Below are 14,317 nucleotides of genomic sequence, written 5' to 3' on the forward strand. Positions count from 1 at the left end.
ATTTCTCTATTGTCCTCTTTGATATAAAAATTTATTTTTAACGTAATTATAAGAAGAATCATTTTTCATCACTTACGTTTATACATATTTATCTTAAATTATTAATTTGAGCACGAGGAATTAGATTGAGAAATTTCTTTACGGTTGACATCTTAAAAATTTAGTATTTTTATCTCAAAATAATTATATATATATATATGGGTGATCAGAATATTAACAATATCTTATCAGTTATGTAATTTATTTTTTTTATATTATTATATACATCGGTGGGATGTGCAATGCAGATATGATGGCACGAAGATTTGACATGCTTATTTTGAATCCTGTTGTGTCATACCTCAAGTCATGTGTCCATATCCCTTGTAACATTTGGGTTATATGACATGTACTCTGAGAGAGAAAGAGAGAGAGAGAGAGAGAGACGTGATTGATGGTGCATTTGATGCATATTTAAATGTACATTGTCCAATATAATCCTCAATGTATATTTAATTTTTTTTTAATTACAGGTGATCTGAATATTATATTAAAAATATTTAAATACTAATATTACCTCAGGATAATATTAATATTTTATAAAAAAATTAATACAAATTTATAAATTTTAAAAATATTCTGTGACTTTATATAAAAATTGTAAAATTCAATATAATTTAATGAGAAATCAATATAATTTATATTTTTTTATAAGGGTAAAATTTTATTTATTTATTATGTACTTGGGCCTATGAAATTTTTATGAGATTAGATACTTTCATTTATTTATTTTATTTTTTTACTTATTAATTTAAATAAAATATAGTTTTAAATAAATATAAAAATATTATAAGGATTAATTTATTATAAAATATTTAATAAACTTTTAAAATATAATTTTATCAAATAATATTTATGTCAATGCATATTAAAAATATAATTTTCATCTATTATTTATCAATACTCATTTCACAAAGGCACATTTATTCAAATCTCTTTCTCCAAATAAGCGTTAAAAATATAAATATATTCCAGAGTTTTAATCTTAATAAGAAATAATCATGTAATTGCATTACATGATTGACATATAGATATATAGACATATAATCGATACTTCGATAATAGAGTGGTCAACACCTATATAATAAATAGTCAATACTTTGATGCTAAGTGATCAATACCTAAATCCTACGTTATCGACACTTCATCGGTGACAAGATACTATAGTGCAAAATGATCAATGTTGTGGCACCAAGATGGCCAATATCTATGCACCAAGTGATCGATATCTCATGCCGGTGATCGACACCTCAATGCCTCATTCACAGTGTTTTCGTTAAGTGTGGATGGCATGACATCATCTCTCAAGCATTATTGATCATATTGTTTATATGACATGTTCTCAAATTCGAGACAATATAATCATATTTAGGATAGGAAATATATATAACTACGAGCATAATAATCATATAGTCATACTATAAAAAGCCCTTTCAAATATATTTTTAATTTAATCAAATAATAAACTTTATCAACTCTTAAATTAATTTAAGCGTCCAAGATGTTTTATGAAGCTCACCCCGTGACAATTTTATAGGATTCGAAATCTATTATGTTTAATTATTTTCGACATCGATAAAAGATGAATATACAATAATATCTATTTTAAAAGTCATATCATACAGGATAAGATCGGGGGAAATCTATTATCCTCTCCTCCGGTTAATATCTTTCGTCACGAATCGACATGCGTGATGATGTTAGAAGATGGTGTGGTTCACCTTAACGTATCAAAATGACGCATCACGGGAAGGTCCAAAAAATCTAATTAAACCTTAACCAGTGACTCTCGTCTCAATTCCCTATCTAACGAAGAAGACTAGAGAGAGGAGTGTACTGCAATAACTCTTCCACGACCCGGACGCCGAAGATAACACCTGGAATTCCACGAGTTATCGGACACGATAACGCATGGCGGTGAGGAAGGAGAGTTTTCTTAAGACACAGCAGTCTTGCATGGATTATATTGGAATTCGGAAGTATCCAGTAAAAAGCTGTAGTCGATTCGACCCTAAATAATAATAATAATAATAATAATAATAATAATAAAAAATAATAATAATAATAATCAGAGTAATAACAACAATAATTGTAGCACTCAGAAGGCAACTAAACTTTCGTATCACCATTCGCACCTGCCAAAAATGGAGGTCGCATATCTGTGTGCTCTTGCGAGGCGGCTGGACTTTCCTGCACGCAATCATGACTCCCATCTCCTCCCTTTACGTGAGATGGATGGCAAGATCATCAAAATCCAGTTCTCCACCTTTCAATGTGGCACGATCAATTCGACTCGGAATAAATCTGATGTGCCCCATGCGATATTTCTTGCCTTGTTTCGGCGAGAAGACAACCCATATGCTCCTTCTATCAGAAGATCGATGCACATAGATACTCATCACAGCCGGGATATCAAATCTGATATAACAAGAAATCGAGGCTGGGAAGCGTCAGATATAGAAAATTATGAGGCGACACTCACCCACCCTCGGTGTTCAACGATCTTGACCTTCTTCAAGAATCAACCACTTTGATTTGAGAGCATCCCTCAATCAATCGGGCGGTCAAAGGTATTCAATTTTGCCGACTGGTGTACGATGGACATGTTCAGATACAGCTCAGGCTGAAATGGAAACGGATGACGAAGATGCTATTATGGTCGTCAAGTGCGTTTGCTCCGAGTCCGACTCGTGTACGAGAGAGAGAGACAGGGCACATGGGATGAGTGTTGACCGGTCCATCGGATTGATCTCATCGGATCATATGCGCCGACGGGTGAACGGAAGGAACAAGGACGAACATGAACCTTCCTTTGTCTGAGGTACTCCGGCGTACGTCACGCTTCCGAAGATGCTTGGACGCAGTGGTAACAGTTAAAGCAGCAGATGATGGATGACAAACATGGTACAGTGCTTGTTCCGAGCGAGATACCCATTTGCACAGAGACCGGGGGTTGAAGTTGCTGCCTGGAAAGTTGGGTTCCATGGCATTTGGATGGAAGCTTTGACCGTCACTGGTTGACATTAACAAAGGCCATCGAGCATGCCCACTTCTTTCACTTTATCACTTTTACTCGAAGCCTCTCGTTTAGCGGAAGACTTCAAGATGTCAAATCTGATGTAAAGTTGGATTTCCATCATCTGGATTAAGAACAACCTCAAGTGTGTTTGAATTCTCTAAGCACCGAGCGCACGGCATTTTATCAAACGAATGGAAGGCACACTCCATCGTATACTCCCTTGCGTGTCAGCCATGTCTATTTCCAAAAACTGATTGTTTATCAGCCGTCTAAAACGCATCCGATGGTCGCCATCCAAATTGTCAAGTGCGGGGAGCGGCGTCGACGTCGACGTCGACGTCCGCCACGATAACGCTCGTGGGCGAAACCCGGTACGACGTCCGACGTGGACGGGCGGCCCCCGCTACGGATGGAGGAGCGAAGCTTCTGTTAAAGCTGGTGTTGTTGTTAGTTGAGGAGGCGAGGAGTGGTGTTCGTCGGGGCCCGATGCCGTCTCCGTTAACGGTGGGTTAACCATGGTTAGGCCGGGTTACGGTGACAGCGAATTGGCTTCTATATAATGCCACTACCTTTGCGGTGTTTCCTTGCAACTGCATTCTCCATCAGCTTTTCTGTTCTCTCCTTCGATCACATCTTTTTGCTCTGGGAAACGTGAGAGGTGAGAAGAGGGCGGCAATGACGGCGGGTTTAAGATGGATTCCTCCTCTGCTTCTTCTTCTTCTGGGCTTCCTGCTGGTTTTGAACGGAAGTCGGGGGTGGATTGGAAGCGAGCGGTCCTCTGGCTCGAGGTACATTTCTATCGTTTGTCCCTTTGACATCTCTTTCCTTCTTTCCGTTTCATTTGAAATAAAGATGCAGGAGTTTCAGTCGTTTCTTGTGAAACGTTATGCGGGCTTCTGCCATTTCTATGGAAATGGGAATTTGGGGGGTTTGAGATGGCTTTGATTCTGTTCTGGAGCAGAGCGAGAGCTGAGGTTTTGCCGAAGAAGTGGCGTTGGGCAGAACTAGTTAAGAAGAAGGTTCTCACAGGTTGTTGTACTTCTCGGGCTTCTTGCAGGAATGGCGGAGCATCGCGGAGGAGCTTGAGAGAGGCCTCCGCGAACGCGACCAGCGCCGATGCTTCCTTGGAAGAGAGGTGAGTTCCAAACTCCATGTTCGAGTTTTCCCGGTTCCTACGAGAATCTGGGCCGTTCATCGGACTTCGCTGAGATCGACATCTCTTAGCTTTCCGATCACGCTTTGTTTCCTTACGCTTCGCTTTGCTCGTTGCTCCCCCACTGCCATTGCTTTCTTGGAAAAGGGTAGGAACAAAAAACCAACCAAATCAAATCTCAAGCCCTTTCTTCGTCCTTTTACACCACCAATGCAGAAGACTCCGGTCAATACCCATCGAAGGATGGGGTGAGTGATGCTGTGATGGGGCCAGAATCTCGTTTCTTGGTAATCAATCGATTCCCTTATTCTCCATGGCTGAACCATGGCGTTTCCCGCTTTGGCGCCGTAGCTTTCCCTTCCGAGGTATTCTATGGTCAGGTCAGAAGACAACCGACCACCGGGATCTGTGCGTCATTCCCCAAAAATTGTAACATCTCGACTTGGGAGACGTGACGTGATTTGGTCAAAATAAAATCGACTAGTCCATTTTTCTCACTGTTTCTTAGTCGCTTTAATATATGACAATTGCAAGCGATGACTATTGACCAAGAATGATGCTTCATGCTTCTCCTACTCCTAGGGCTGTAACCAGGGCAGCAGAAGCCGCAGTCGACGACCCCGAGGAGGTTGCTTCGACGGTCCTGACGTAAGTCATCCTGATTTCTATATCCTACGTTGTCAATTCTCTCGAATAGAAAGTTGAGGAATTCTAAATGAATGCAGCTTTGTTGGATATAAACTTTTGTTGTTTGCTGTTTTCCTGTTGTTCTTTTTGCATGCCAAAATCTCGTCTTCCTGCTATTTAATTATAATAACTGCAGCATCAACGTTGAGTGTCCTCCCATCATTTCCCGGAGTCCCACGGCCAGAATAAGTCACCTGCAGTTGCATCTTTTCTTGTTCATGATAGGATTCCATTGACGCCTTCGACATGTTCGATTGCATTTTAATGATCACAGACAGACTAGATGCACTGTTTTCGGTTCTTCATTTCAATTTTACGTTCGTTTCTTTGGTACCGAATGGGATCACGTGCGCCATGCACTCTTTGCGCTCGCTCTACCTGCGGAGACTTCGATTGTTTCGATGATAGAAGAATACCTTTCTCCCTTGGAGTGGTCGCCATCACCTAATTAGTACAACAAGCCTCTTATCTTTCGCTGCATTAAAGACATGCTTCTCCTTGACGTTGTACTTCCTACACCCGCATTAATTCCTCACATGAAACGGTTTGTTCCACAGGTCTAGTGGACCAGTGAAACTTGCATCTGAGATGCTATCCTTTCCCATCCCCGTAGGTGACTGGTCCATAAATTCCTCAAAATTGATGGCCTATGGATTTACTTATGGTGTTTTGTTCTGCCAATTCATCGAGCATCTTTGCTACATAGCCTTAGCAACGGACGGAGAGTCCACTCTTTTCATGAGGAAATGCTAACGATTCGGTATGACAAACTTCTTTCGTCAGGACCATAATCAACAGCACGGCTCGCAGATCTCTTGGTTATCTGTCGTGCGGTTCAGGCAACCCGATCGACGACTGCTGGCGGTGCGACCCCGATTGGCATGTCAACAGAAAAAAGCTCGCTGACTGCGGCATTGGCTTTGGCCGCAACGCGATAGGTGGCCGCGACGGGGAGTTGTACGTTGTGACAGACTCCGGGGACGATGATCCCGTGAATCCTCGCCCGGGAACACTTAGATACGCCGTCATCCAGGACGTGCCCCTCTGGATCACCTTTAAACACGACATGGAGATCACGCTCAAGGAGGAACTCATTATGAACAGCTTTAAGACGATCGATGGACGCGGTGTCAACGTCCACATTGCCAATGGCGCCTGCATCACCATCCAGTACATCACCAACGTCATCATCCACGGCCTCCACATCCACGACTGCAAGCCCACCGGGAATGCCATGGTCCGCAGCTCTCCTTCTCACTATGGATGGAGAACCATGGCTGATGGGGATGCCGTTTCCATTTTCGGCTCCAGCCACATTTGGGTGGACCACTGCTCTCTGTCCAACTGCGCCGATGGACTTGTCGATGCCGTCATGGGCTCCACTGCCATTACGGTCTCCAACAATTACTTCACCCACCACAATGAGGTATCCCTTTCTTGCATTGCTCCAGTCGAACGTCGGTTATTCGATTTTATTCTGTAGCACCAAAAGAGTGTTGAATAAGGGACGAATTCGACAGGAAGTGCCATTTCATATATCATGCGTTCTATTTGTCCAGTGCAAGACATATTAAAAACAAGAAAAGATGTTGCTACCAAATGTTACTTTCTAAATATGACTACTGTACATCTAGCCACCTTATTTCAGTGCTCTTTCTTTGATGATTGAGATTGCCTATTATGACAGGCACCAAGGAGCATTCGCCAAAGAATTGATTTCTATTTTCTTAACTGCAATTGGCATTTAGCACGGGAGAACAAAAAAGATTTGCTTGATTGACATTGATGATTTATCTAAATTCTGAAAATTTGTCTTGTGTGAGCATTATTGGCCGAATTGATGCAGGTCATGCTTTTGGGACACACTGATTCTTATGCAAGGGACAGCATCATGCAAGTAACGATCGCATTTAATCATTTTGGTGAAGGCCTGATTCAGAGAATGCCCAGGTAACTTTCGGAAATCCACAACGATGGAATATATATTGTCCAACTCTTTTGATCCGCTTAGGAAACAGGAACAATGTTGCTTGAGATTTCAGGTGCAGGCATGGCTACTTCCACGTGGTAAACAATGACTACACGCACTGGGAGATGTACGCCATTGGCGGTAGCGCGAATCCAACGATCAACAGTCAAGGCAACCGATACCTTGCGCCGACCAATCCATTTGCAAAGGAGGTACAAGAAGCAACCTACAACAGCTCCGTCCATCCTCCCTCTTTTGTGCACCATTTATAAGAATTTTCCTTCCATCGCGACTTCTAACAATCCCTATGCTTCGATTGAATAGGTAACAAAAAGGGTGGACACAGATCAAAGCACGTGGAAGAACTGGAATTGGAGGTCGGAGGGTGACCTGCTTCTGAATGGTGCTTTTTTCACCCCTTCCGGTGCAGGGGCTTCAGCCAGCTACGCACGGGCCTCCAGCTTTGGGGCCAAGCCCTCTTCCTTGGTCGACACACTGACTTCTGATGCTGGGGTCCTGTCTTGCCAAGTCGGCACTCGATGTTAACGTAATGCCAAGTAGCAGAACGCCACAACCCGAAGGATGGGAAATTGTACTTGACGGTGTTACAAATTTCTTCTATGTTACACCGTCAGAAATGTCATTTCCTCCAATTGCCCAACCTCCGCCTGCCTCCATATGTGGAGCGCATGCGGAAGCGTTGTCAGTTTCTTTTATTCTACTTCGCTGTTTTAGCTCGGTTACACCGTCCATCTAGCAATAAGTGGGATTATAGATAGACTTCATCCTGGTGGCGTGTCGTCACAGTTGAATTTGCTACAATGCAGCAGAATTTTATATAGTTGCAATTTAGTCTTTTGCCCGTTATCCTTGTACCTTAAGCGTGGTCATTGTATTGGTAGGAATGGATTTTGTCATCTTAAAGATTGTATTACGTATGGTCTCTCCTCATAAGACTGACTATGGTTCTTAAATAGCAAACCTGGAAGTATCCATCTTTGCCTGATACCCAATCTATCTGTTTCTCTTTGTCTTCTCTCAGAATACAGTGGTCTAACTGCACAATGGATGATTTAGCTTATTCCAGATCTTAGAGGAGATAATTTTCCTTTCTATATGTTGGTTGCTTTCACCAGTTTCTGATTATTATTGGTATTATAACAAAAAGGAATGGACCCCATCCCACAAAATCATTGGAGTTGATCTTGATTTGAAATGATTTTATTCATATATCAATTTGTTGATACTTACTATTCGAACCTATTGATTTTTAATATCATAAGTTGGAGAAACAATTCGTTACCTCATTTAAGTGGAATTCCCAAGAATTAATAAATACATTCTATTTCCATGTCATTTTTAGGAGATGCCAAAAATGCTGCCATCATATATGGCACTTTTCCTAAACAATAACGAGTCGCTCTAATCTGACACGTAGACAACTATATCCCACCCACCCCCGTCCATTAGTGCCGACGTCACAAGTGACGTTTTATGTCGTCTCAAGTTAACATCCAGAATCGGACGGCTGGATCTTCTCGCTATCGGATCGATCGAAGGGCTGATATGGAATTCGTCATTGCCGTGCTTCCGTCCGCATAGATTCTTATATACGACCTCTTACGCGTGTGGCTACTCCGATATAATTGTCCGGAGACGCCTCCGTTGGAATGGCGTGAACGCTTCTTTCTTCCCGGTGTTGCAAAAGAAATATCTCTGGAGAGAGAGGAGAGAGAGGAGAGAGAGAGAGAGAGAGAAAGGGGGGAAAGCGATCTGCATCGGATCAAATACATGGAGAAGGCGATCGATCGGCAGCGGGTCCTCCTTCGACACCTCCGACCCTCCCCTTCTTCGTCCCCGAATGGATCGCATTTGATCTCGGTAATCGCTTCCCACCCTGTCTTTTCCGTCACGGTGGTGGATGGATCAGTTAGTGTTTCATTTCCTGTATCGTGATTCATCGCGTCGGAGGGTTTTTTTTTTTAATTTTATTTTATTTTATGTGTTGGGTGCTTCCTTTGTTGATTTGGTTCGATCATATTGGACGTGTTCCGTTTCTGTTGTGGTATAAAACAGCCAGTTCACCATTTCCCCCCTTTTAAATTCTCGACGACAGGCTTCTGTTTGTGCCGCTGGGGACAGTGCGGCTTATCAGAGGAATTCCTGCTTCGGCGATGACGTCGTGGTTGTCGCGTAAGTTCTTTCTCATATGTAAATTTAATTTTGTTTTGTTTGAGTCGTGATTAATGGTCAGAATTCTATTTCCCTCAATTCGTATTTGATATATGGAAGGAGATTGTAGTATTTGTTAGGGAGGAAAAGTGAGATCGTAAACCAATAGAATTTTGCAAGGTAATCGTGAAATTTGGACATATCGATTATTTGTTGTCCAAAATAATTGTACTTCTTTTTGAAAGAAGGTTGTCGTTTTCTAGAATGTAATTGTTAAATTTTGACAATGATTTATTGCCAAAAGAAAATACAAAAGGATTCTAAGGCAAATGAGTAAGTTACAGCGTAGATTTGTGTTCAATTATTATGATGCACCTAAGTGTTTTGTTACTCCACAAGGATGTCATGATCGGCTGACATCATTGACCGCTTGTGGTAGTGATTATAATGGCCATGTTGCTTCTCAACTCATTTCAAGATGCTAATGAATTGAGAAAGTGTACTGCTGCTGGCTAAATTAGAAGGATGGTTTGGTCGTCAAGACCTTCCGTCAATGATTCAATGATTCAGTCGTCAAACAGAAAGTTTCTTTCTGTTTTCTTAATTTTACTCCAGTTGTCGTTTGAGTACTATTGTAGTGTGATCTTTCTTCCTACAAGCCACTAGAGCCTTCTTTCATTCTTGGTTTAGTATGTTGCTAGTTGTGATTTCCGATGGTTTATCACATCATATGTTGTTCGTTTATGTGTTCTGCTCCTATCCTGATCGTTCTCAATCCTACCACCATATGTTTTAGTGCTTATCGAACTGCGATTTGCAAGTCCAAGAGAGGGGGTTTCAAGGATACATATCCTGAGGAGCTGCTTACTGTTGTGCTGAAGGTCTGTTTTCCTCAGATTTGTGTTTGATAAGGTAGAGATTAAATAGTGGAGATAATCTCAAAAAGATCTTTTTCTCATATAGGCATTGTTGGATAAGACGAACCTAAACCCAAATGAAGTGGGTGATATTGTGGTCGGTACTGTGTTGGCACCAGGCGCCCAAAGAGCAACTGAATGCAGGATGGCAGCATTCTATGCTGGTTTTCCTGGTACCTAGGCTTCCTGCTTTCTTATTTGTGTTGGTGTTTTATGTACAGTTTTGTTACATCATACAACATTAAATTTTCCCCACAGAAACTGTTCCAGTCAGAACTGTCAACAGGCAGTGCTCGTCAGGCCTTCAGGCAGTTGCTGATGTTGCTGCTGCTATTAAATCTGGATTCTATGATATCGGTGAGGTCCTTTTGGTTTCCTTGCCTTTGTGCTGGAGCGATAATCGTCTCCTAATCTTTTCTTTTTCCCTTTGCCAAAACAGGAATCGGTGCTGGGTTAGAATCTATGACCACAAATTCAATGTCGTGGGACGGTTCAATAAATCCAAAAGTATGCTTTTGGAATCTTGTTTAGTTTTCCATAAGATAGTTTTTGCATTCTTTTTCTGACTGCAGAGTTTTTCTGAGTGATTCAGGTAAATGCATTTCAGCAAGCCCAAAATTGTCTACTTCCCATGGGAATTACCTCTGAGAATGTTGCACATCGCTATGGTGTGACTAGACAAGAGCAAGACCAGGCTGCTGTGCGTCTGTGGCCATTGATTATACTGGTCTTTCGATGCTTTTTATTGTCTTAAAGTACTTTTCTTCTTTGGTCAGGTTAATTCTCATAGGAAGGCAGCTGCGGCAACTGCTGCCGGTAAATTTAAAGAAGAAATCATACCAGTTACCACAAAGGTGACTGATCCTATCACGATACCTTTTCTTTTTCGTTTTTGCTTCCTTTAGCAATTTAATATCATTTGGCCTCGAGTCAGTCAGTAGCAATAGTATCACCCAACATATACCACAAGAAAGTAACCATCATTGGCCCAAAATTAAAGCTTATGCACCTATTGCTCTCTAATTCTTGGTTCTGATGATATGATTAACTTTTTGAAGATTGTGGACCCAAAAACTGGTGAGGAAAAGCAGGTGACCATATCCGTGGATGATGGAATCCGGCCAGAAACTTCCATCTCTAGTTTGGCAAAGCTAAAACCAGTATTTAAGAAGGATGGAAGTACAACTGCTGGTATTAAAATTCTCTTTTACATGATGAATATGTTATCAGCTGGTTCTCTGTTGGCAGTCATTTGTATGTGACACTTTATTGTAGGCAATTCTAGTCAGGTAAGTGATGGTGCTGGAGCAGTCCTCTTGATGAGGAGAGACGTAGCAATGCAAAATGGATTTCCTATCCTTGGTGTATTCAGGTTAAATTTTGTATATTTCGTTGAATATTAAATCTATTATTGTACTAATATAAATCATGTCTGTTTGAATCTAATAGCTTGAGGTCCTTGCTTCACTTGCTTGAACTTACTTTATGAATGCATATGCATCATGCTCACGTACACAAAAAAATAAATAAATAAACAAGAAGGGGGATAGGTGTTAATTCTTTCCTGCCCTTTTTATCTTTTCTGCAAGCCTTTCTTGCCAAAAGTTGGCTTTTGGATAGGCTTTTAGGGGGGTGTGAATGGGCCAGTCTCTATCTGTTGTGAGCTGACTCAAAGAAATAGTGGTTAGCAATTTCAAGGATCATCATGTTGGATTCTGATTGGTGATTTAGCCGGTAAGGTTTTTTTGGGCTAGAAACCGATCAACTCTTTTAGCTTGTGGCTTTATAACTGATTTGAGTTTGAAGTGGCATATATCTAAATATCATGTTCTCATTAGTCTTTCTTCCCAAACAAGTAATCCTTCCGTGTAGCACCGTTATCAACCAAGGACTCAGATCAGTCAGCCCAACCTGAGCTTTGTTCTCTATGGTTGGGCCAAGTTTTGGTCTAATCTTCATGATGGTTCAGTCTAGGTCTGAGTATAGTGAAGGTTTCAGTTTTGTGGATCTGGTCATTGTTGACCTGACAGCAACCTGGCCCATTCCATATGCTTAAGTTTGTTTTTCTGGTACATTGATTTTGTGCAGTGAAGCTTTAAGCTGCTTACCATAATCAACCTTATGTAAATTTGTCTATTTAACTCGAGCTCTGAGAGTGATTCGTCTTGTAACATGAATATTGTTTGTTTTGCAAGTTAGCACCGATATGATCACAACTACTTAAATCCCTTTTGGACACTATATTGTTGTAGCAGCTTATTGGTTTGATGAGCTTACATTATACAACGAAAAGGACCATTTCCTATCCTATCCTACATATTTGTTCATGTTACATCAAAGCCTGTCCTTGACAGAAGTTTTTACTTAATGTAACCAAATATAACCAATACAGATGGTTCATATTTGGTGGTATGAAATGATTGTAAACATATTCTTAAACTACAGCAGTACAAGACCATGCCAAAGAGCAAACTGTTAAGGGTGAATAAGATAGTTAAGTTCAATCTTTTCAGCAGTCACAACTGCTCATTCGACCACCCTTATCATAGTTTTGATTGGCCTAAACTGTTTGTTTTTAACTTAACCTTCGTAAGGCTTGTGTTATACATTTTATCATGGTCATTGATATCTGTGGTGATCTTTTTTTATTCTGAAGAGAGAATAATTTTCCAAGATTATCCATTAGTTATATTTACTTGATAACTTCAGGAGTTTTGCTGCGGTTGGCGTTGACCCTGCTGTCATGGGTGTCGGTCCGGCTGTAGCAATTCCAGCTGCAGTAAAATCTGCTGGTCTTCAGATTGAAGACATCGATCTGTTTGAAATTAATGAGGTTGTATAAATTTTGTATTTCGATAACTGTCTTTGGTAACATGCAGTTATATTATTGCATGTCTTGATATTTGTTGTTGCTTCTGTGTAGGCTTTTGCCTCTCAATTTGTATATTGCTGCAAGAAGCTGGAGCTGGATGCGACAAAAGTAAATGTTAATGGAGGTGCTATCGCTCTTGGTCACCCCTTGGGTGCAACAGGTATTTGCCACCGTTTATTTCTTTATTGCAGGAACTACCAAACATCTTTCTTCGATGTGCATCTGTTCTGGATGCATGTGATCAATGCGGGAGGAGGTTGATATTTTATGATTGACAAATATCCTATTCAACGTGGAGTGTTTACCATTCATCTCTTAGCATCCTTGTTTTCTTGTCATCTTAGAATCAAAATAGTTCAGCAAAGCCCTGTTTATTGGGTATGATGACCTTTTAGTATATGGGTTCATTAGACGGTAACCCATTATCTCTTACTAACTGCAGTTGCGATTAAGATATTTTCTTATATAAAATCACCATCGATCATTGATGGTTCGATGTGATCGGTACGGAGGATTTGGGAAATCAAATGCGAGTACGTCTTACGAGATTACAGATTTTTCCCTTTCTCTTTCATGCCTTTTCATTAATTAGCATGATTTTTTTTAGTCATGATATTACGAATAACTTCAAATAGTTGGATTAAATTCCACTGGGGCATTATCTTAAGATAGAGGATATTTTGTTGTCTTCTCTATTATCTTTGGTATCTTTTCCTTCTATCTTCAAATATTGAAGAGTTCTGATTCACTTGAACCTTAAGATGATCGAGGAAATTCTGCTCTTGGCTGATGGTGGACATCATATGTGATTGCTTCTCTGTTCATTGCAGGTGCTCGCAGTGTGAGCACTCTCCTAAATGAAATGAAACGAAGGGGCAAAGATTGCCGATTTGGGGTCATCTCGATGTGCATAGGTCTGTCCATCCTCTCTTACCGCCCACTGTCTCTTCCTCTGATTTGCTGTTCCTTCCTGACCAATTTTTGTATGGTATGTGCAGGCACAGGGATGGGTGCTGCCGCCGTCTTCGAAAGAGGAGACGCAACCGATGGACTCACCAATGCACGGAGAATGCAGTCTCACAACCTGTTATCGAAGGATGCCATGTAAGTGTCGTGTGTCACATTAAACTCCGTCTATTTCATAGTATTATTACTAACAAACCAATTATACGTTGATTGATCATTGCAGATCGTAAACTGTTGGTTCTCGTGAGCCATGAGCACTGGTCATATGGGACCAAATTATATATGCCCCGACGATAAGCTACGTAGCTTAAATGCAGTATCCGATTTGATTTCGAAACGACTATGCCTCTGTTAGATGGTTCGGTTCTTTATTGTAATTCTCAATCTCCTGGTTTCTGGTGTTTGCTACATTTTGAATCCAACTGCTGCTCTCACCAAACAATGTGTTGTTTCTTTCATCAAATAATAATAGTGGCCGAGTAAGTGTTGATCCCAAAGCTGTCGGGAGAAATCCAAGGAAATT

The 14,317-nt window shown here is 40.8% G+C and overlaps 2 protein-coding genes across 3 annotated transcripts; both read left to right on the plus strand.

Moving 5' to 3' along the window:
• Positions 1-3,585: 3,585 nt before the first annotated feature.
• On the plus strand, positions 3,586-7,801 carry LOC135633166 (probable pectate lyase 8). 2 transcript variants are annotated; one of them, XM_065142324.1, is made up of 7 exons: positions 3,586-3,846; positions 4,020-4,193; positions 4,794-4,859; positions 5,682-6,324; positions 6,745-6,848; positions 6,941-7,079; positions 7,192-7,801. In XM_065142324.1, exons 1-7 carry the CDS (start codon positions 3,734-3,736, stop codon positions 7,411-7,413), a joined length of 1,461 nt encoding a protein of 486 aa, XP_064998396.1. In that variant the 5' UTR covers positions 3,586-3,733; the 3' UTR covers positions 7,414-7,801. The 2 variants fall into 2 exon arrangements, with proteins under 2 accessions (XP_064998396.1, XP_064998397.1); XM_065142325.1 differs by having other exon boundaries at positions 3,604-3,846; positions 4,116-4,193.
• Positions 7,802-8,536: 735 nt separating this feature from the next.
• On the plus strand, positions 8,537-14,291 carry LOC135581283 (3-ketoacyl-CoA thiolase 2, peroxisomal-like). The gene is made up of 15 exons (XM_065142326.1): positions 8,537-8,748; positions 8,984-9,060; positions 9,836-9,920; positions 10,003-10,129; positions 10,215-10,313; positions 10,396-10,463; positions 10,549-10,656; positions 10,733-10,810; positions 11,015-11,147; positions 11,232-11,328; positions 12,666-12,789; positions 12,880-12,988; positions 13,659-13,742; positions 13,827-13,932; positions 14,018-14,291. Exons 1-15 carry the CDS (start codon positions 8,659-8,661, stop codon positions 14,022-14,024), a joined length of 1,392 nt encoding a protein of 463 aa, XP_064998398.1. The 5' UTR covers positions 8,537-8,658; the 3' UTR covers positions 14,025-14,291.
• The last annotated feature ends 26 nt before the right edge of the window (positions 14,292-14,317 follow it).

The sequence above is a fragment of the Musa acuminata genome, chromosome BXJ3-3 (assembly GCF_036884655.1).
Source record: "Musa acuminata AAA Group cultivar baxijiao chromosome BXJ3-3, Cavendish_Baxijiao_AAA, whole genome shotgun sequence".
Lineage (NCBI taxonomy): Eukaryota > Viridiplantae > Streptophyta > Magnoliopsida > Zingiberales > Musaceae > Musa > Musa acuminata.

Bases quoted from the DNA above. Each gene is read 5' to 3' on its own strand.
- LOC135633166 (XM_065142324.1), top strand. From the start codon at position 3,734: ATGACGGCGGGTTTAAGATGGATTCCTCCTCTGCTTCTTCTTCTTCTG. The intron at 3,847-4,019 runs GTACATTTCTAT...GTTCTGGAGCAG, and splicing joins GAGCGGTCCTCTGGCTCGAG to AGCGAGAGCTGAGGTTTTGC. The intron at 4,194-4,793 runs GTGAGTTCCAAA...TCCTACTCCTAG, and splicing joins GATGCTTCCTTGGAAGAGAG to GGCTGTAACCAGGGCAGCAG.
- LOC135581283 (XM_065142326.1), top strand. From the start codon at position 8,659: ATGGAGAAGGCGATCGATCGGCAGCGGGTCCTCCTTCGACACCTCCGA. The intron at 11,329-12,665 runs GTTAAATTTTGT...TGATAACTTCAG, and splicing joins CCTATCCTTGGTGTATTCAG to GAGTTTTGCTGCGGTTGGCG. The intron at 12,989-13,658 runs GTATTTGCCACC...TGTTCATTGCAG, and splicing joins TCACCCCTTGGGTGCAACAG to GTGCTCGCAGTGTGAGCACT.